Source organism: Molossus molossus, unplaced genomic scaffold (genome assembly GCF_014108415.1).
Source record: "Molossus molossus isolate mMolMol1 unplaced genomic scaffold, mMolMol1.p scaffold_m16_p_16, whole genome shotgun sequence".
NCBI lineage: Eukaryota > Metazoa > Chordata > Mammalia > Chiroptera > Molossidae > Molossus > Molossus molossus.
In genome coordinates this window covers 43,143,496-43,167,262 of record NW_023425351.1, presented here as the reverse complement: position 1 = coordinate 43,167,262, position 23,767 = coordinate 43,143,496, and the positions used below count along the sequence as shown (strand labels likewise).

The window sequence follows — 23,767 nt, the reverse complement described above, 5'->3', positions numbered from 1 at the left end:
GTAAAAATTGAGCAATATAGTTTTTGGTCTTCATTTATACTTTGAAAACTGCCTGGCCAGTGTGGCTCAGTGGATTGAATGTGGTCCTGTGTACCAGAAGGTTGCCGGTTTGATCCCCAGGTTTGATGACTGGGTTGTGGGCTAGATCTCCAATAGGGGGCATGCAGGAGGCAGATGATCAATGTTTCTCTCTCACTGATGTTTCTATTTCTCTCTCTCCTTCCCTTCTTCTCTAAAGTAAAAAATAAATAAATAAATTAATTAATTAATTAAGAGAACTCACATATATATGAAATGAAGCTTCATATCTGAGCTTTAAAAAAAAAAATGATGAAAAGTTGTGCACAGCAAAAGATACCATCAACAAAACAAAAAGGCAACCAACCAAATGGGAGAAGATATTAGCAAACGATAAAGAACTTATACAACTCAACAACAACAAAACAATCCAATTAAAAAATTGGCCCTGGCCGGTTTGGCTCAGCAGTTAGAGTGTCGACCCTCAGACTGAAGGGTCATAGGTTCGATTCAGGTCATGGGCACATTCCTGGGTTGGAGGTTCAATCTCCAACCCTGGTCTGAGTCATGTGGGAGGCAACCAATCGATGTGTCTCTCTCACATTGATGTTTCTCTCTCTCTTCCTCCTTTCCTTCCACTCTGTCTAAAATTCAATGGAAAAATATCCTTAGGTGAAGATTAACAAAAAAACAAAAAAACAAAAAAAATGGGCAGAGCCTGAACAGATGCTTTCCCCAAGGAGACATATAGATGGCCAATAGACATATGAAGAGATGCTCAATTTCACTAGCTGTAAGAGAAATGCTAATCAAAACCACAACAAGATATCACCTCAGACCTGTTAGAATAGCTATTATCATCTATAAGAAAAGAAATAACAAGTCTTAGAGAGGATGTAGAAAAAAGGGAACCATCATAAACTGCTGGTGGAAATGTAAACTGGTGCAGCCTCTATGGAAAATAGTATGGAGGGTCCTCAAAAATGTAAGAATAGAGCTGCCACATGACCCAGCAATTCCACTTCTGGTTATCTACCCCAAAATTTTGAAAGCATTTATTTATAAAGCTATATATACTCTTATGTTCACTGCAGCATTATTCACAATAGATAAGACATGGAAACAGCTTAAGTATTCTTTGACCAATGATTGGATAAAGAAGATGTGGTACATATATACAATGGTGTACAACTCAGCCATAAAAAAGGATTAACTATTGTCATTTGCAACAACATGAATGGACCTTGAGAGTTTCATGCCAAGTAAAATAAGTCAGAAAAAAAAGGACAAGAACCATATGATTTCATTCATGTGGAATATAAAACGGAAAACAACAAATGAACAACAAAAACAACAAAAAACTCATAGACACAGACAACACAACGGTGGTTGCCAGAGGGGCAGGGGAGAGGGTGAAAAGAGTAAAGGGGATTAAATATATGGTGATGAAGGAAACTAGATTTTGTTTTTTGTTTTTTTTTGTTTTGTTTTTTTATCCTCACCCGAGGACATTTTTCCATTTTTTGTTCAGGTAGAGTGGGAGGGAGAGAGAGGAACAGATATATAGAGAGAAACATCGACGTGAAAGGAACACACTGAGCGGCCGCCACCCGCACGACCTACCAGGGCCGGGGACAAACTGCAACCGAGGTATGCGCCCTTAGCGGAAACTGAACCCGGGTCTCTCAGGACCGCAGGCTGACGCTCTAACCGCTGAGCCAAACCGGCCAGGGCAAGGAAACTAGATTTTGTTTGGGGAGCACACAATAGAATATACAGATGATGTATTACAGAATTATGTATCTGAAACTTCTATGTTATTAACCAATGTTACCCCAATAAATTTAATTTTAAAACTTCATTAAAAACATTAACCCCATTATTAAAATAAAAACATTAAAGAAATGCACTGGAAGAGTGTTATTCAACAGTGGGAGCTGTTTTATAAGAACTGGATATATAACTGGACAAAGAACCAGACACAGATTGTTAATGTGGACTTTATTCAAATTATTATCAAATTCTTGTGTTAATTGATTTTGAATTTTTTCATAATCCTCACTGAACTTTAATAAATGGATTATTAAAGTTTAAAAAGTAAGAATATGCAGTAATAGTCTCCCAGCTGAGTCACCTATTTCTCTACAGATCTAATTTCTCACTGTCTCCACAGCACATTCTGTATCTTTAAGTTCCCCAGTAAACCCATGCCTGTCAATTATTAGATTCTAATTGCCTTTCAAAACTTTCTGAACAGCTACCAGACAACGGAATGATGGAATGACTATTGAGTTTAAAGGAGATTAGACAAATACAAATAAATTACACTTATTTTATGCTCCCATCACCATAGGAGATGACTTAATAGTGAAAGGAAAGAATCATATTGTAATAATGAAATCGGAGAGGGAATTCAAGCCCCAGAGGTGATTCCCCTAAGTTTATGTTAATGTACACCTTGTGGGGGACCAAACATCAACTGGAAAAGTTTCCTGAAAACTGTTCCAGCTATTTTCTCATTTAAAATGTTCCAACTTTACTTGACCCATTAGTCATCATATTACTTACATTTATGATGTATTTTAAATCTATTACCAAAAACCCAATGGATTCAATATGGCTTGTTATACCCAAATCATAACATTTATAAAAGAAAACTTCTTTGTTAAGTACTTCTTCCTTTGGAATTTTATTTGCAAGAGACAAAAATTTTTAGACAAGCAAGGCTTGCTAGGAAAACAGTCACTGCTACATGCGTGGCTATGTAGACACAGGAATGATGATTTCCATTCCACACCCCCCCCTCCATTTAGAGGGGTAAATGTAAAACATAGAACAAGTCTATAATCAAGACTGACTTTATGCACTATAATAATTCCAATAAAAATGTATTATATTATTAGGTCATAGTACATGTTTTCTCTTTATTCAGCTATTCATACTCAGATTTTTGTTATAGTGTCCAAGTAAAGGCGTTCATTGTGGTAAGGGTAGGCAGAGAATTAGTATTCACAGGTGTGAGAGCTAGACAACCTAGAAAGCTGCCCAAGACAATGAGTTCAATCTGTTTTCATTGAAGGTATGAAGCATAAAGACATCAATGGTGGCAGATATGAGTTTTTCAATGAACAATGGTCTACCAAGTGGAACTGGTATAAGCTGTCCCAGGTGGTGATGAGGAGGCTCAGAGGCATGGACAGACACCGTTCATGGTGCTTATCACTGGAATTTGGGCATCACCACTAGTAGCATAATTACTCATGCACATATTTCTACGATAAAGCATGGACTTATTGTCACTGTATTGCTCCTGTCCCCAATTTACAACATAAAAGTTCTGATTTTAGGGTAATTGTACTGGTTTTCTAAAATGAATTTATTGAAATGAACTCATCTAAATGAGCTTCTATCCCTATAAATACTCATCATAGAAGGTTAAGTACGTTCCATTGCTCCAGTAATTCTGGCAGCTTTTGGGGGGCCTATTCCATCCCCCTTTTTTCCCCTATTCTTAATGATGGCATATACTCCTCCTTAGAGACAGCAGATATGATGTTTGGGAATGGCCTAATGTTGTTTTGAGCTAAGGAAGCAAGGATTCCAGACCGAGGAAAGATAAAAAACATAGAAAAGCCAATTTACAGAAGCTCCCAGTGCCAATGAAGAGAAAATTGGAGCATCATGAAAAATAATGAGTTCATAATAATAAGAAACAACAACTAATTGGCCACCTATGAAATATGCTAAAAAACCAATAAATTTTTTTCCTGCTTTATGAGTTATAACTGACAAATAACAATTTAAAAGGTACATTGTGATAATTTGATATACATTGTGAAAAATATCTTTCCTATCTAGAAACTCATTTTTGAAAATGGCAAATAAAGGAAAAGAGGTAAGTATTAATTTTACTTTTCATAGATGAACAATATTACTGAATAGATGACTGAATGCTTGTCATTAAAGAAGTATTCCAGCTAACATATGAAAAAGGAATGCTACATTTAAAACATCTCCCTTGGCAACTTCCCATGAATTTAGTCATTGAGCACCAATGGCTGTTAACATCACAAAAAGAGACCTTCAGACATTATATGCCTCCTGATGACACAAGACAAGCCCTTTTATAAAACATTCTTGCTAAAAGAAGAAAAAATACCTGAATCAGATTAATCTAACTACCAATTTTCATATACAAAATACAGAAGACAGGGGCACAGACAAAATCCAAACTATGACAAACTCTGCAGGACAAATGATGTGGTTCCATAAATGTATAAACTGCAAGAGATGAAAAAAGACAGAGGGGGAAATCTATTGATAAAAGAAAACTTGAAAGACATATAAACCAAGAGCGATACATAGACCTTATCTGGCTCCTGGTTACAAATATATATACATATTTATATTTAGCTATACACATTGTGATATTTATGAAATAACTGGAACTTTGAACAATGACTTGATGTTTGATGATACTGAAGATTTATTATCTTTAGGCTTAATAACAGTGTTATGGTTATGTTTTTCAAAGTTCCTCCTACTTTCAAAAGTATATATATATATATACATATATATATATATATATATACTACAGATGATATGATGCATGGGATTTCTTTCAAAATAACACAGGTGAGGAGGTGGACAGGGGTATATAAGAAACAATATTAGTCATAAGCTGACAATTGTATAAGCAGGAGATCCTATAACTATTCAGTCTACTCTATAACTATATATTTGAAAATTTACATGATAAAAAGTTCTAAAAAGATAAATGAGTATGGCATATAAAGAAGTGAGATGATTTCAAACCAATTGCCTCCACAAACCATCAAATTCCTCTCATCCCTCTTCAACTTCAGCTAAGTGACCTTCCTTCTAGATTCAAGTAGAAAGTTAAAACCATTAAAGTTCTCTCAATTACTTGCTACCAAACTGAAAATACTATCATGTATATGCCATTTTCCTTTTCTTCCTTAATTTTTTATGCTTTTCTAATCTAAAACTTGTTCCTTCGCATGCGTATTGGATTCTTCTCCTTCCCTCTTTCTAAGGAACCCACCTTTATCTTTTTAGTTTATCCAACTCTTGTCTCAACTGAATTCCTCTTGCTGATATTTAAACATGAGAAAACCCAAGTCTCTTTCATCATAAAAATAAAGCCCCCAAACCCTGATCCCAAATGCTCCTTCATATATTACCCTTACTACGTTTCACAGCCAAACTCCTTGGAAGAGCTACTTATACTCTGCTTCAATTTCCCCCCGCTGCTTACGCAATGCATTCTGGACTGGTGTCCATCCAGGTTAATCTGGGGAAAAACATTGGTAGTCACAATGTCTATTGGTCTATCATTTATTTTCATATTCTCATTTCTGTGTCACTACTTGAAATTGTCAAGTACTTTTTCCTTTAAAAATTATTTATTTATTTATTTTTTTAAGACAGAGGAAAGGAGAAAGAGAGAAAAAAACAAAACAAAACATTGAAACAATAGAGAAACATCAATAGGTTGCCTCCTGCATGCGCGCTAACTGGGGATTGAACCCTCAATGTGGGTATATGTTGAACCTGCCACCTTTTGGTGTACGAGATGATGCTCCAACCAACTGAGCCACACTGGCCAGAGCAGAGTACTTCTTCCTTTTTGAAACACTGTTTTTCTTTGGTTTCTTTTGACATTACAAGACTCTCCAAATTTTGCTCTTAGCCCTCAGTTTACTCCCCAGGCTACTCCTCCTCCTGGCTAGTAAGTACTGATTGGACAGCTTCAAGATAAAATCTTAGGCTCTTTTCTCTACTTCCTCTCCATATTTTCCTTGAATAATCTCATCCATGACATGGCTTGAATTAGTATCTAACCCAGAGACTCCAAAACATCTAGTCCTTTATCATTGATCTCAGCGTCTCTTGTGAGCTCCAGATATGTATGTCCAACAGCCAGACATATCACATACCCAAGGCAAATGCTTTGTGATCTTTCCCTACTTTCACAAATTGTGGAGGACAGACTGTTCCATGATGTGACTGTTCTCTGTTCTGTGAGCCAGACCTGGACCAAAACAGGCTGCTTTCTGCAAACCCCCTTTAGAGACTGTCTAACTGTAGCTGATGCTCATTCTGATATAAATCATCTTCCCTCCCTTGCCTCCTGCTATGTGTTTGCTTCTGAACAGGTTGTTATCCTGACCTGGTGAAGCATATCAAGTAATTTCCTGTACCTGGTAGCATTCATGTACTAGTATCCATGACCATCCCCCACTTTACCCGATATAATTATTCAGCGTTTGCCAAGTGGTGGTGTGGGGATCCATTTTGTCTTGCAGCCTCCAAAGACATACCTTGTATGTAAGTTTCCCTTAATAAACTCTATTAATTACTAGATTGGAGTAGACAGCTTCTTTCTTCAGTTTTTCCCTGCCTGCTGCTTACAGAGGTAGATTTTCAATCTTGGGGCTTTCCCCTGGGTCTGTATGTAGTACAAGCACAAGTAAAAACAAAACAAAACAATAACAATATAGTCTCTTCAACTATTTGGAATGTCAGTAAATAGGATTACCACCTGTCTTAATCAGCTGGGGCTGCCATAACAGAATACCATGGACTAGCTTACGCAACAGAAATTCATTTTCTCACAATTCTAGAGACTAGAATTCTGAGATTAGGGCGCCACATGGTTGGTTTCTGGTGCAGGGTTTCTTTCTGGCTTGCAGATGGCTGCCTTCTCACTGTGTCCTCACATGATGGAGAGAGAGACAAGCAAGCCCTCTGGTATTTCTTCTTATAAATACACTATCCCTATCATGAGTGGCTACCCTTATTACCTCATCTACAACCAATTCATCTCCCACGGGCCCCATCTTCAAATACCATCACACTGGAGATCTGGGCTTCAACATATGAATTTTATGGCGACACAACTCAGTTCATAGCACCATCCATTCAGTTAGAACAGTCAGAAACCCAGAAGTCATGCTTAAGTCTTACCTTCTATACCCTCTACTCCATGACCACCATCTGTGGATTCTTGCTTCCCCATTTCTACCACCATTCCCAGATTCATCTTACATTATCTCATATCAGTATTACTGCAGCTTTCTCCAAATTGGTCTTTTGCATCTACTTTAGCCCCTCTTTTTTCTTCCACACCCTGCAACTAGAGTCATCTTTTAAAAATGTAAACATAACTATATCAATACATACATACATACACCTCCCACTACATACATGTCCTACTTGAGGCTTTTCATTGTTCCCCAGTGCTCTTAAGAGAAAAATCTAAAATCCTTTATTATGGCCAGCAAGGCTGGGCCTCTCCTTCTCCCTACAGCCTCAACTCTTCCCATTCTTCCCTCACTTTGCCCTGTATTCACTTCTTTCCATGATCCATGATCCATGATCCATGATCCATGATCTGTCTCCCCACTGGGTCTTTTGCACCTTCTTCCAGAAATCCATCTACCCCTCCATGTCCTTGGTTCTCCTTTTAATCCTGTGGAACTTAGTTCAAATGTCAGTTACTCAGAGAAGTTTCCCTAAATCTCCACTTTCTATGAATCCATAGAACTTCATGACACTTGTTAGTTTATAATTACATATTACTTTATGTGATTATTTGGTAATCAAACTGTCTTTTCTATTAGATTGTGTGCATTTATTGAGAGAAGGAACTATCTATCTTTTGCTCACCACTACATCTCCAGTGCTTAGAACAACATTTGGAACACTGTAGTTACTCATAAATACTTGTGCAAGTTAATGAAGAGTTCCATTGGGAATTACACCCATCATTTCAGAACTTGAAGGGATCTTAGAACAAGTCTCTAAGTTACCGAAGAAGATACTGAGGTTCAAAGAAGTTAAATGACTTTATTTAGATACTTTTCTTAGTGACTGTAAACCTGGATTATCCAGGTGACACCAGACTACAAAGAATCTTGAAGACTGAGGAGGGTTTGAATTGATGAACTGAGGGACGGGTGGTCAAGATTCATGAGTTTGACAGGGGAGGTTAATCTAGCAAAGACACAGGGACAGGATTATTGATTAAAAGGAGAATCTTAAGTGAGGGCTGCCAATAAACAGACTGAGGAAGTAATCAGGGCATAAACCTACACCAGGAAGGTAGCAGGCACAATGGAGTACCATTTCAAAAGGAAAACTAAAAGGACTTGGAATAAAAAGAAGGATGAATCAAAGGTGATAATAAAGTTGTGAGAGGATATGAATGGAATAACGTTTCTATGTAAAGAAATTTGAAGACTTGCCCTGGCCGGTTTGGCTCAGCGGTTGGAGCATCGGCCTGCGGTACAGAGAGACCCGGGTTCGGTTCCCGCTAAGGGCACGTGCCTCGGTTGCAGTTTGTCCCCGGCCCTGGTTGGTCTAGCAAGTGGCAGCCACTCGATGTGTCCCTTCACATTGATGTTTCTCTCTCTCTCTCTTCCTCTCTCTCCCTCCTGCTGTATCTGAACAGAAAATGGAAGAAATGTCCTCGGGTGAGGATAAAAAAAAAAAAAAAAGAAATTTGAAGACTATACTAAAGGAAGGAGTGAATGAGGAGAGGGAAGAAAAATGATTTAATTTAATGTAAACAAGTTGTATTTTAAATGACTAAACATATCTACTAGACAGATGGAAGAATAGTCCTGGAGTTGAGTAATAAGTGAAAACTAGAACTAGGCATTTGGGAGTTGTTAGCATAAAAGACAGCTGAGGTTATTGTTTGCACTAAGTGAGGTAAGAACAGAAGGCTCAGGACTGTGTCCTTGGCAAGGCAGAGGGCTAGAGAGCTAGGGGGAACACGAGCTGTGTGCAAACACACAGTCTACAAACTTTCTAAGTTAGTTAGGAAAAGCCAGGAAATGTTCTTTTTCTCTTCTACCTTAGCCTACTCCATGTTTCTAAAAAGATATCCCCCGATTACCCTCATTCTCTTCTGTAGAGGAAAGAATTCAGACAGAATCCAAGTTCATAAAGAAATAAAAAAATCTAAATAAATGCCACACCACTGACTTCCCTGCAGGAGGCCTGTGCTGGCTTCTTACAGTCTCACCACCCCACAAACAGCTTCTGGGATTCTTTGGGTCCTATTACTTAACCAAGTGTAGTCCCCTGGAGTGACCACTGTCAGCCAGACCTTCAAAGATTTACAGTCCCTTCATTCTACAGTGTTGGAAAGTAATTAATATGGCTTACTGATGCTATGGTGGAAAACTTGGTATTAAAATCGGTTTGTTATCTGAATAAAAGAAAAATGTTTACTAAAAATCAGTTACTTAAGCCCTGGCCAATCTGGCTCAGCGGTTAGAGCATTGGCCCTCGGACCAAAGAGTTGAGGGTTTGATTCTGGCCAAGGGCATGTACCTTGATTGTGGTTCGATCCCCAACCCTGGTTGGGGTTGTGTGGGAGGCAACCAATCTATGTGTCTCTATTACATGGACGTTTTTCTCGCTCTCTCTCTCTCCCTCCCTCTGACTCTATCTGAATATAAATGAAAAAATATTTATTTTGGTGAGGATTAAAAAATATATCACTACTTAAAAATCATCCATTTTTCTAATTTCTTTGCAAAATCCAAGTTATAGTTGAAATAATGAAAAGATTTCCTGTATTTTAAAATTCTTGGTACATTCCCTATTTGACATCCTGACATTAAGTTTACTGTTTCATTTTGATAAATCATGGGGAATATAAACTACAATAATGTAATGCTGACGCTGCAAATTGGAACCCATAAAACTCAGGAAATGTAAAAGTCAAGGTTCTTACAGTTTTATTAGCTAGTTTACATTTCTTAAATGTAGAAGATAGCCTGCTAGTATGGCTGTAAAATTGAATTAAGATAAAGACAGGACTCCAGTGATTAGGTTATACTCCTTGGCCCTATTTCTGGAAAGAGGAAAGAGGCAAAGAGTTAACTATCAGGGCTACATTAAGAAAAATAAATTTAAATTAGCATCTTAAGATGCTTTCTTCCACTTTGAATCTTCTTGCGTTTAAAAATCTTATTACTTATTCTTCATTCACCACTCTGGAAAATGTCAGGAGACTTTTTGGGTCATTTTTTTCAGGTATCTTACTTCACACCTGAACCAGTCACCTTCAAGATATGTCTGAATTAATCTCCAGTGAGTAATGAATTTAGGAATAAACAAATATATAAGCAGAATTTACCCCAAAAAATTAAATTTCAAAAATACACATATTTTGGGTATACAATGTAAAATTTCTACTTTATATTCATATAAATAAACCCATTTGGCCCGGCTGGTGCAGCTCAGTGGACTGAGCATTCTCCCCAGCCCCAGTTCATTCCAGGTCAGGGCACATGCCTGGGTTTCTGACTCGATACCTAGTAGAGGCATGCAGGAGGCAGCTCATGGATGTCTCTCTATATGGATGTTTCTCTCTCTCTCCACTTTCCTGTCTAAAAAATTAATAAAACATATTTAAAAAATAAAATAAATAAACCTATTTGAATGGTGTGTTATATATCTGAGAAGTTTTTATAGTAATATTTTACATTATTTAAGTATATGGATATTTTATATAAATATAAAAATAAAAATGTATAACTAAAAATATATTTTTTTAATCCTTAGCTGAGGATATGTTTTTATAAAAATTGATTTTAGAAAGAGAGAGACAGACACACATCAATGTGAGAGAGAAAAATCGATAGGTTGTTTCCCATACTTGCCCTGACCAGGGATTCAACCTGTAACCTAGGTATGTAACCAGACCAGGAATCAACCCCACAACCTTCTGGTGTATGGGACGACACTCCAACCAACTTAGCAACCCAGCCAGGGCTAAGTATGTATTTTTATTCAAATCAAAGATATCTGTGGAAATGGGATATTTAGAATTTTTTAGATTTCTTTAAAGTAAAACTTATTTCAACCTATGATACAGTAAATTAATCCATAAAATATTAAGAAAACAGTATTCAAAATAGGACTCAACCAATTAATAATCAAATAAAATTTTAAACAAAAGTCAAAACCAAGATAAAAGCAATCCAAAGCTAGAATAAAATCTGAAAAATTGAAAACTACAAAAGTATATTAATGAACAGGTTAATGAAGAATAAAGAAATCATTTTATTAAGAGAATAAAATATTAGTAGCTATGTGTTTCAACTAGAGACATCAGGTATACTAAAATAAATGTAAAATTACACTCATAACTTTGTGTTTGCTATAATCATGTTACTTAAACTGTATGAAGATTGTGGTATGCTAATTATAATAAAACATGAATGATATGGGAATGTTCCCCATTTTGGCATATTTTTTCTTTGTTGTCACTTTATGGTTACAGTGACAGTGTTAAAAAATATGCCTGCAAAGGAACAATGAAAAAAATACAAGGGAGCTCAAATGTTTTTGCAAATTACCCTGGTTAATTAGAAAAATCTGCACCCTTCCCAGTTCTTCTTCTCACATGTCAGCTCTCATTAAATTAAGAAAAAAAGTCTTATTCGAAACTTGAGCAATCCTATGGTTCACAAAACTTTTAAACTGGGATCAAGTGGGCACATTGCTACATTTCTGTATGATGTCATACCAAGTAGTTCACAGCTGAATCTGAATTTGCAAGAAGTATGAATGATTTTTCAATATAAGAAGTATCTGATCTAATGCTAAGTTTTTCTCTATGGGCTAACTGTGCAGGGAACAGGTGGCCCTGCTTTCAATTATGGAGGGCTAGCATGCCAGTGTGAGGCCTGGATTAGTTCACCTTCTCATGGGGAATTTTCCTCGGTTGGGAATGGATTTATTATGGCTTCACACATGGAATAGAGCTCATGTCAGCTGAGGGCAGTGACACATCATATGATTCAAATTAACCTGCTGTGGACTGTTCCTCAGGGCTTAGATTGTGTATTAAAATGACGACATTTTAAAAACAGCTTGAAAGAAACCAGGATTGCTGAACTGCAATGGTTCCAATTTGTTCCAACTAATCTATCACCTGCTGGAGATATTATTCTAGTGGGTTTCTAGTAGCTGCTGTTTTCCAGGTTTCTCCAAGCCACTGACCTTGCTAATGGGTACAATTAATGCCTCTGAAGGAAGGAGGTGAGAGTTGAGAGAGCTTTGAAGGGGTTTTTGATGTAGAAGTTGGGACCTACCATTTACTCCAAGTGAACAGAGGAAATAAGAACACACTAAAAAACTTGAATTATTTTTTCAAAGACAAATAACAGCAGCATTTTTTATTTAGATAAAATAATCTCTGAAAAATCCGAAAGGCTGAATTCCAAAGCTGTTAAGTTTGCAACTTTATGAAGAAAATTTAAGGTTAGGTAGTTATAATCAATATTTCCTCTACTCTTCAGGGTCATAACTTTTATTGCTACTGCAGCCTTAATTCAATAGTAAGAAAAAAAATAAATAAAAATATACTCTTTTAAACGTGTAGCAGAAAACATTCTTTGGGAATGATACTTAATAATGTGCATATAGATAAAAAACTAATGGTAGCAAATGATTCTTAATGATAATACCGCATAAAAACTAGAAGCATTTATAATACTAAAAAAAGGCCTTTCTTTTTATTTTTCAAGAAAAAAAGAATAGTATTGGGGAGTATTATAAAGCTGAAGTTTGTTCCCCTTGTCTCAGCATAAATAATATTCCTCTTATTATACTACTACCTAAAATCTGAAAAAAATATAATTTTCTTGAGTTGCCAAAAATCTATAAAATAATACATTCCTAAGGCAAGACATGCTTTAATATATCATATTATTCCTATTGATCTCTAAATTAATATAGAGTGGCAATCTGGCTGTGTAGTGAGAGAATATAATTATTCTATGGAATAACACCTACTTCTATATACTTTCCCCCCCTTTTTTATTGGTTTCAGAGAGAGAGGAAGTGAGAGGGAGAGAGAGAGAGAAACACTGATGAGACAGATCATTGAATGGCTGCCTCCTGCATTCCCCCCACTGGGGATTTGGCCCACAACCTGGGCACATGTCCTGATTGAACTGGCGACCTCTTGGTACATGGGTCGACGCTCAACCACTGGAGCCATACTGGCCAGACCTTACATATACTTTAAATGACAGTTTACAGTAAAGACATTTTTGTCTAAGAGTAAATTCTGGGGCAGTTCAAGTTTGTTAGATTAGTGTTTTAGTGGAATCCGTACACTTGATATGTCATGCAAACTAATCTTCCCTCAAATAATTTATGAAAGAAAAATAATCTTGACATTATTTGCAGATGACATGATATTATACATAGAAAACCCTAAAGACTCCATCAAAAATCTACTAGACTTAATAAATGAATTTGGCAAAGTAGCAGGATATAAAATTAATGTCAAGAAATCAACGGCATTCTTATACACCAATAATGAACTCACAGAAAGAGAAACTGAAAAAACAATACCACATACCATCGTGGCAAAAAAAATTAAGATACCTAGGAATAAACTTAACCAAAGAAGTAAAGGACCTATTTGCAGAAATAGAAAACTACAGAACATTGAAAAAAAAAAAAAAAACAGAGGAAGATATAAAAAAGTGGAAGTACATACCTTGTTCATGGATTGGAATAATTAACATCATTAAAATGTCCATATTACCCAAAGCAATCTATAGATTCAATGTAATCCCCATCAAAATACCAACGACATATTTCACAGAACTAGAACAAATACTTCAAAAGTTCATATGGAACCAAAAAAGGCCCCAAATAGCCACAGCAATTTTGAAAAAGAAGAACAAAGTAGGTGGGAATCACAATACTAGATATTAGATTATACTACAAAGCGACGGTAATCAAAACAGCCTGACACAAGAACAGGCCTATAGACCAGTGGAACAGAATAGAGAACCCAGAAATGGACCCAAGGCAATATGCTCAATTAATATTTGACAAAGGTGGCAAGAGCATACAATGGAGTAAAGACAGCCTCTTTAATAAATGGTGTTGGGAAAATTGGACAGCTACATGCAAAAAAAAAAAAAAAAATGTAACTAGACCATCAACTTACACCATACACAAAAATAAACTCAAAATGGATAAAAAAACTTAAATGTGACCCGTGAATCCATAAAAATTCTAGAAGAAAACGTAGGCAACAAAATTTCAGACATCATACGCAGCAGAATTTTCACTGACACATCACCTAAGGCAACAGAAAAAAAGGAGAAAATGAACACATGGGACTACATCAAACTCAAAAGTTTCTGCACAGCAAAAGAAACAACCATCAAAATGGAAAGGCAACCCACTGTATGGGAGAACATCATTGCCAATGATACATCTGATAAGGGGTTAATTTTCAAAATATATAGAGTACTCATACAACTCAACAAAAAGGAAGACAAAGAACCCAATTAAAAAATGGGCAGAGGAGCTGAATAGACACCTCTCCAAACGGGACATACAAATGGCTAAGAGACATATGAAGAAATTCTCAACATCACTAATCATCAGAGAGATGCAAATTAAAACAATGAGGTATTACCTCACACCTGTCAGAATGGCTACCATCAACAAATCATCAAACAAGTGTTGGCAAGGGTGTGGAGAAAAGGGGACTCTAGTGCACTGCTGGTGGGAATGAAGACTGGTGCAGCCACTGTGGAAAACAATATGGTGTTACCTCAAAAAATTAAAAATTGAACTTCCATTTGACCCAGTGATCCCACTTCTAGGAATATACCCTAAGAAGCCTTAAACACCAATCAGAAAGAATACATGTACCCCCATGTTCACAGCAGCACTATTTACAATAGCTAAGATCTGGAAACAGCCCGTGTCCACCAGTAGACGAATGGATAAAAAAGCAGTGGTACATATACACAATGGAGTACTATGCAGCTGTAAGAAAGAAAGATCTCTTAACCTTTGAGACAACATGGAGGGGCCTGGAAAGTATTATCCTAAGTGAAACAAGACAAGCAGAAAAAGACAAATAACACATGATCTCACTTATATATGGAATATAATGAATATAACAGTCTGAGGAATAGGGTAGACCCAGAAACACGGAAGTAGGGTACAGACTGACAACCCTCGGAAGAGGGAGTGGCGGGGGGTGGGAAGAGATAAACCACAGAACTTATATGCATGTGTGCATAACCAATGGACATGGACAACAAAGCTGGGGATGGGGTTGGGGGGATGGGGAGGAGGGTGTCAATGGGGTAAAAAAGGAGAAACATCTGTAACAAAAAAAAAATAAAAAAAAAAATAAATAAATAATTTAAATAAATTAAAAAACAAAGAAAAATACTCTTGATTAAAAGAGACTTAAAAGAACAGGACTCTTAGATTAAGAAGAACTTAAACCATTCACTGAATATTGTTTTTAATTTTTCATAGAGAAGTATCATTTAAAATAATCATTCTTCATTCCCCTCTGCTGTGCCCCCCAATATCAGCAGTTTGGCTCTCAATATTAAGAAAAATCTCTCTCTCTCTCACACACACACACACACACACACACACACACACACACACATTTTTCTTTCTTTCGTATATGAGTTATAAAAAATCTTGGTATTAAAAAGTGTAGTCTGCAGACCAACAGCACCCACTTCATTTGGGAACTTGTTAGAAATGTAGAATTTCATCTCTACGTTCTAGGACTATTAAATCACATTTTTATTTTAACAACCTCCCCAGGATGCTTCAAATGCACTGCTAAAAAATAACTATTTCAATTAATGTATTTAAAAGTTTTAATCTCCAGATAGACTGTCACTATTATTGAATGAACATAAGATTAGAAATGGCATATATGTAACTTCCAATTTAAAAAAAAATTTAAGAAACATAAAGCAACTATTTTTAAAGTTCACATTTCTACTACACAGTCATATTAAATTCTAGAATTACAAACATATAATTTTTGATTCATTCATTGACATTTCTCTTAACATTCAATTCATTTGATTGCCATGAAAAGATGGTAAACAATTTACCACTGATTTGCAGATCCTATTTAAATCAATGAAATCAATCAAATATAAACTAGAAGAGAACTCTTTAACCAAAGTGAGTGAAAGACTGTGTCTACAAACAAAAGAAATCTGACACTAAAAAAGATAAATAAGAGGCAAACCCAAGTCTCCCAGTTATTTCTTCATTAACTAACCATATGATCTTACTCTATTTCATCCATTCTAACATGTTCCATTTTGTACACACGTACAATGCTAAATCAAGCTGTGCCTTGCAACTAGTATAATAAAAAAGAAATGTATCATAGTTAAAACAGCAAATATTTTTTCTTTTTTTCTTAGTGGTATATAAAAGTGTTTTCCTACAACTGGTGGCTTGGATTCAATGAAATAGGGTACTTCACACTCACTAACCAAGTATTAGGATTCACCCCCTTCCCAATCCATCCATTACCTTACCCCAAAGGCTTCTTCCACTTTAATGACTCCCTTAACCTTCAACATCATCTTCTAGCTTTCCCTTGAGTCTCTAAAACCATGTCTAGATACTTATAATAATTAGAAATAGTTCTTCATGTGTCTACTCTTTTAAATCCCCATCACTAGAGAAACATGCTTAAGAAGACCTGCGCCTGGCTCTGTTCACTGCAGATGTGGTCACAGGCCACCTTCTCCCTCTCCTCTGGTGGATCCAAGTGCCTTAGCTTCCACGGCACACATACTTAACTAGGTAAACATATCGATATTTTTCACTCATCAAAATGCACGCCTTTCAGAGTACTGCTAGGGATCTTAGGATGGTGTAACATCATTGTTTTAGATTCTTAATGAATAAACTAATATTCTTTTGAGGACTAATGTGTTGTGAAGCACTATAAGTATAAAATAACAAATGGAAAATTGAAATGGAGTATTTTCTGTTAAATAAATAGCTAAAATCTCACTGAGGTGAGGAAATAATAATAAAAAGAAGAGGAGGCAGAACGTAAGATGAAGGAATAAGAAACAGGGCAGAAAAAAGAAAGAGGAGGAGAAGGGGAAGAAAGGAAAAACTTTAGTTATGCTAAAATTAGTATAGTACAGAAGTGATCTAGGTCTTTGAGGGCATCAAGGCCTGGGTTTCAATGGGTCATCTGCCACTATGATCATGTGCAATTTACATCACTGTTCCTTATCATAAAATAGGGATAATTACAGTGCCTACTCCTTGGGTTACATGAGTGTGTAAAACAGTGCTGGGATATAATAAGCACTCAATATACTTTGATATCTGTATCTATCTATCTATCTATCTATCTATCTATCTATCTATCTATCTAAAACTGAAGCCCTTAGTGTATTTCAAGTACTTTGCTAAGCACTTGAAATAAGTATATTTATGTATCTGACCAAATCTATTTGTATACACTATCTTATGTATGTATATCATGTATCTCATCCATCCATCCATCCATCCATCCATCCATCTACAAACCTACCCACCCACCCATCAATCTACCCATCCATCTCTTTCATTCTCTTCATTTATAGGTAAGGGGCACAGGAGATTAGATCAACTGCTTAAGGTCACACAGTTCACTAGCAGAAAAGATAGAAATAAAATCTTGGGACTTCGACTTCTAGTCAATTACTCTTTACTTGTTAACTACATTTTGTCTGACTAAAGGTAAGTTTTAACGCACATTAATATTTTCCTTTTGATCTCTACAAAGGGCAACCTGAGAAGAGTACAATTCTGAAAAACAAATGAACTATTTATTTTTGGCAACAAACATCAAGATTATTAACAGACCCTATGTACATGTTCAAATACTCTTATGAAAAAAAGTACGTACATTTAAACTATGGCTTTCTTACCTGGTCCATTAAGAAAGTCTTTAATTTGTAGCATTACAAAGGAAGGTGGAATACCACTTTTGCTGTCTATTTCTCCAGGCACTGTCTGCAGCCAAACTGTACAGTAATCAATGGCTTCAGGCAGAGTCTTCCCAGGATCTGAAGTGACAAAATTGAAATTGAAAATGTCAGTTACATCACAAACATTTCATTTTGGTGCCAGAGTTTCAGCTGATAAACAAGAAAAAAAATACCCAGTTAATTACCGTATGTAACCTTCATTGACTCATTTGTATACATATAGTATACTCATTTGTAACACAAGTATTTGCATGGAGAAAGAGAAGCTCTCTTTGTACAAAGTGAAATGATAAAACCATGTTTTCCAGAAACAGGCCCAAAGGAAAAGACATTTCAAATCTTAACTCATACCATCTTTGAGTGAAGGTACAGTTTCTGTACTCTGAACTGCTGACCGTTAACAGTTGAATAGTTGTATTTCTTTTTAAAAAAACGGGATGTTGGAAACAAATTAAAGAAAAAGTGCAACCTTTTCAGCTTAAAAAAAGCATATACATGTTCAAAGAAGCAGTGGATTAGTACTACTTAAGGGTTATTTGATCTGTTTCAGAGTGTTACTGACATTACAATCACATTTTACTGCTAAGCTTTTGAAGTTAACTTCAGTAGCTTTCCCATAACCTTCTTTAATGATAAAATTGGTCAATCTTTTAATAGTCCCAATTATAACTAAAACTGGACTTTTTCTGGTTTAACTTTTTCTATTAAGTACTACACACACACACACACACACACACACACACATATTATTTTACTTTTTTCTGGTTAATATTGTATATATTTTTAAAAAGCATTTTTTTAAGCAAATGGACGGCAACGGAATTTTCTTTTTAATGTTTAGCAAGCCAGTTTTATTGAAATAGCTCTTTAAATAAAAACAACTGCTATGTCTTGGCATACAATATAGTAAGCTTTTTAAAAACGTCTAAATATTCACAGTTTTTCTTTAGTTTCAAGATTGTTTTACTCTCTGTGTTTTAATGGCCTCCGAATGTCAATTTTATAGGGATGTTCTTGCCATAGAGTCCATCTACTCCATTTTCAGTTGATTTGAAATGTGTTATTAAAGTGTTATTTATTTTAGGTTTTATTGATTGGACTGCTTTCAAGAATAGCATTTACATACAGTGTATTATATTCAACATATGGTTATATAGTATTACTGTCATATGTGAACTGGGCATATAAATTCTGCCTTGGAATTTGTATTTCCTGACCTTATCATGTGATCCTTATGAAATTTGGCACACATGAACCTTTATATGATTTCAAAGAAAATACTGAAAGCAATTGATCGTGACGTTAGATCTATGTGGTAAAGATCAAACACTAAACTGGTGCATTCTTCCCTTTTTATATGATCAGTGAATTTAAAGCAGTGAGAATATGTATAGTAGATCCATTACATAGTAACATTATACTATTCTCTCTTTTAAATATAATGGTCAAGTCTGGTGAAAGGATGTCAAATGTCTATTGTTGGGAGGATCTATAATCAGTTTGTAGGAACTATGTACCCGCCAGGACCTGATTGTCTACTTCCAGGGCCTTACCCATGTAGCCATCATCAAGAAGCTGTTATTATAAAGTAAGTGGTACTGTGCCAGACCTATATAAGACATAATTCTTTATTTTGAAGAAAATACAATCTAGAGAGAGAAAAATAATCTAACAGGAAAAATAAAAAACAGACATAAGTAATGTAAGTAACTAACTAAGGAACAGAGGCGAATTCAACTGATGTAGAAATAGTAATATGATGTGTAAGAAACTGGCAAGTAAAACTTAGGATGATAAATAAAATGAGTTATAGGAATCAGATATCTAAACCTGTATGAGAGAATAGGATGTCATTAATCTAGAGAGTTCATATAAACAGTACTGATATTAATAGAAAAATGGATAGAGAATAGATAAGCCATTACTAAATGAAGAAAATTAGTAAGATGCAATTAATAAAGAAAAACAGCATATAACCATTTAAAAATATAAACAATAAAATATATTCAATCTTTGCAATAATTGAAGAAAAAGTGTTTTTTTTTTTTTAAATAAGTAGTATTTTTCACCTATTAGATAGGCCAAAACTAAAAAAATTGACTATGTCTATGTAACACACACACATACACTCATTGCAGAATTGTTAATTACAGCAAAAAGTAGAAAACAACCTGGATGTCCATCAACAGATTAATGTTATATAAACAATGGTAATCCATATACTTACTTAAAGAATAAAATCTATATATATTGACATAATAGGACAATCATTTTATATTGTTAATAGTTTAAAAAACACAGCAGGTTAAGTATCTTTTCATTTATTGACCATTTAGGATTTCCCATCTACAAAATATTTATTCATTTTTCTATCGGGTCCTTTTCTCCCTAATTTGTAGGAGCTCCTTATATATTGTGGGTATTAATATTTTGTTTGCCATGTGTAGCGGATGTTTCCTCTTGGAATGTTAGTTGTCTTTTAACTATATCCTGATGCTTATTGCATGCATAACTTTTTTTACAGATGTGGTCAAAAATCTATTTTATTTTATGAATTTATCCCTAGGTGATTATATATTTTCCTATAGTTTCTTGAATATTTTAAAGATATGTTTTTACTTTTAGCTATTTAATCTTTCTGGCAAGCACTGTTGTATGAAAAATAGGAAAAATCTTCTAACCTCACTATTAATCAAGCACATACACAAATTAAAACAAGAAATACAATTTTTCATTCATCAGATTAGCATAAGACAAAAAGATTGATAACATCTTTTGTGGGGAAGAAGGAGCAGAAATGGATCCTCCTGTGTTTGGTGGATGAGTGTAAATACAGTGTATCTGCCTGGATGGGGAGAAGGCTGAATGAGAGTGTACCAAAATTCTAAATATCCATGCCCTTGTGATCAGAAAGATGAACTGTAGAACGCTATAACTCTATCTTGAAGAAATACTTAAAAATACATAGATAACTCTTCATAAGAAGTTGACTATAGCATCACTTGAACTTTTAAAATATGGGGAAAATAAAACTACATAGAGAAATAGTAAAATAATTTATGACTATAAATTATTGAATACTATATGGAATATTATGTTGGCATCATTCACAGTGTCCAACACATGCAAACAACCTAGTGTCCTTTGATGGATGATTGGGATAAGAAGATGTGGTAGATATACACAATGGAATACTACTCAGCCATAAGAAAAGACAAAATATTGCCCTTTGTGACAACATGGGTAGATCTTGAGAGTATCGTGCTTAGTGAAATAAACCACACTGACAAGGATAAGAGCCATATGATTTCACTCATATGTGAGATACAAAACAGAAAGCAACAAATGAACAAACAAAAAAATCTCATAGACACAGACAACAGCATGGTGGTTACTAGAGAAGGGGGACAGGGAGGTTGAAGGGAATAAAGGAGGTCAACTACATGGTGAAAGAAGGAGACTAAACTTTAGGTGGTGAGCACTGAGTGAAATTTACAGATGATGTATTATAGAATTGTATACTTGAAAATTATTTTATTACTCAATGTTATCCCGATAAAATATATATATATTTTTTTGATATTTTGTTCAGATAGAGTGGGAGGGAGAGAGAGAGAGAGAAACATCGATGTGAAAGGGACACATCGAGTGGCCGCCGCCCGCACAACCCAATCAGGGCCAGGGACAAACTGCAACCGAGGTACATGCCCTTAGCAGTAACCGAACCTGGGTCTCTCCAGACCACAGGCCAACGCTCTAACCGCTGAGCCAAACCGGCCAGGGCCCAATAAAATATTTTTAAAGAATATTTAATATTCTGTTAATAAAAAGAAGGAAGTGACTCTGATACACTGATATAGAAGAGCTTCAAAATGTCTTGTGAACAAAATAAGGAAATAGGACACTAAATCTAATAAATTAAAAAATAAAAATCCTATCTGCATACACACACACTTTTTTATAAGTACTGTAGGATGATGATCTTTAGGATGATCCTAAGAACATATATGAACCTATAATTTATTCAGAGCTGAAAAAATAGGACTACACAGCATTTATAAAAATTAATATAAAGGGGAGAGAAAAAAGCACTTCAAAGGTTATGTGATGTCCTACCTTCATCACACTGACAAGGATAAGAGCCATATGATTTCACAGACTCAGGGAACAGCAAATCCTGATAATGTGAGTGAGCATTTTACAAGTAGGGGATATGGGTCTTATGCAGGTTGCCTCTCTTTTAGTAGAAGTTAGAGGACCTGGCCATCTGGCACCCAGCCTAGGAGTCTGCATGAGGGCAATTACAGGGGGATATGACTTAGACATAAAATAAACAAACTGGCAACAGTTAGGAAACAGAATGGGAATAAAGAAAATGTAAAAGTCTAGAAAATGTATCCAAGGAAGCTAAAATTCCAGTGACTATTACTCAACAAAATATTAATGGCTTAATGATATTATTGCTTAATTACTACACAACCAGTTTTAAAGTACAGCTATACTACAGGGCTGATAGAACAGAGTAACTGAAATTAGGGACATCCAGGTTGCATGGTTGATGACTAATGAATGTGTGACAGGGTTGGTGGCTACCCTCCCAGTTTTGGCTAACATATCAACTTTGGCTACTCCTACAGTCATCCTGGTTACAGGAAGCAGCGGTAGTAGCAGAACGAAATGTCAGAATCCCAGAGAAGTAGCTCAGGTTTGCAAGTTACTATTTAGTCCCTATGCTCTAATGGGTGCATAATGAGGGATATGATTTCTAGACTTCCTTTACTGTCTTCAATTTAACTTCTCCTGAATGCCATGATCAGATCTAGAAAACATGGTTCATATTACACCTTATTCAGGGTCAATATAGCCGGGAAAGCAGCAGGTAAAGTGAATGTGCCCTGGCAAGTTTGGCTCAGCAGTTAGAGCAGTTAGAGCGTCGGCCTGCGGTTCAGAGACCCGGGTTCAGTTTCCGCTAAGGGCACATACCTCAGTTGCAGTTTGTCCCCGGCCCTGGTGGGGTTGTGCAGGTGGCAGCCACTCGATGTGTCCCTTTCACGTCAATGTTTCTTTCTCTCTCTCTCTCCCTCCCACTCTATCTGAATAAAAAATGGAAAAATGTCCTCAGGTGAGGATTAAAAAAAAAAGCCTGCAAATGTAATATAAATAAGGACGGCGGTTTCACTCTGGAAGCTCCTTTAGACTTTGCTCGTGTTCTTCTCCATACTTCACAAACACCTATTTATTTGAATACAGGAAGCTCTTAAAAATAATAAGCTTCTCCTGATGTTCATGAGCACATTTATCTCTAAGCCTAATAAACGGGAGAAAATCATATCTTATTGGGAGTAACAGACTAGGAAATGGGTCAGAAAAATGACAAATTGCTCATAGCCATAAATCTTATTCAAAGTCAGCGAGAATTCACTTCAGTAAGAAAAAAAATTTTAAGTTATATAACATAATATTTGTTTTTCTTCTGGGTTTTCCTGGCCTCCAAAAAAACAAACACCAAAAACACCACCACCAAAAAACAAAACACTTCATCATATCCTGCCACATGAACAAACCAAGGTAAGGTTCAGAAAGTCTCAAGTCCATTCCCAGATGAATCAGGTATTGTTGGTTTTCACAGAGACTTGACACAGACTATATTCTTCCTGCTTGCAGATTACTTTGCTCTTCTTCACAAACTTTCATTTCTCTTTACTGCTTGGAAGGTCTTCCTTTGACTCTGAATCTATATGCTGCTCATTATTATGATGATTATTTTTAATCCTTAGCAAATATTCAGGGTTAAGTACGTCTTTGTTTAACATTTAATTATATAAAATATAACATGACTCATTCTGCCCAACTCAAAAACAAAACTTTGATATTAACCAGTTTATTATTATTTTTTT

The 23,767-nt window shown here is 35.6% G+C and overlaps 1 protein-coding gene across 1 annotated transcript in view; it reads right to left on the bottom strand.

The window, feature by feature from the left end:
• The window catches only part of VPS13B (vacuolar protein sorting 13 homolog B), an 867,799-nt gene that overhangs the window by 225,241 nt on the left and 618,791 nt on the right, over positions 1-23,767 (bottom strand). Inside the window, exon 35 of the mRNA XM_036263824.1 lies at positions 17,811-17,948. Coding sequence (XP_036119717.1) covers positions 17,811-17,948 — 138 coding nt within the window. The remainder of the gene's footprint in view (positions 1-17,810; positions 17,949-23,767) is intronic.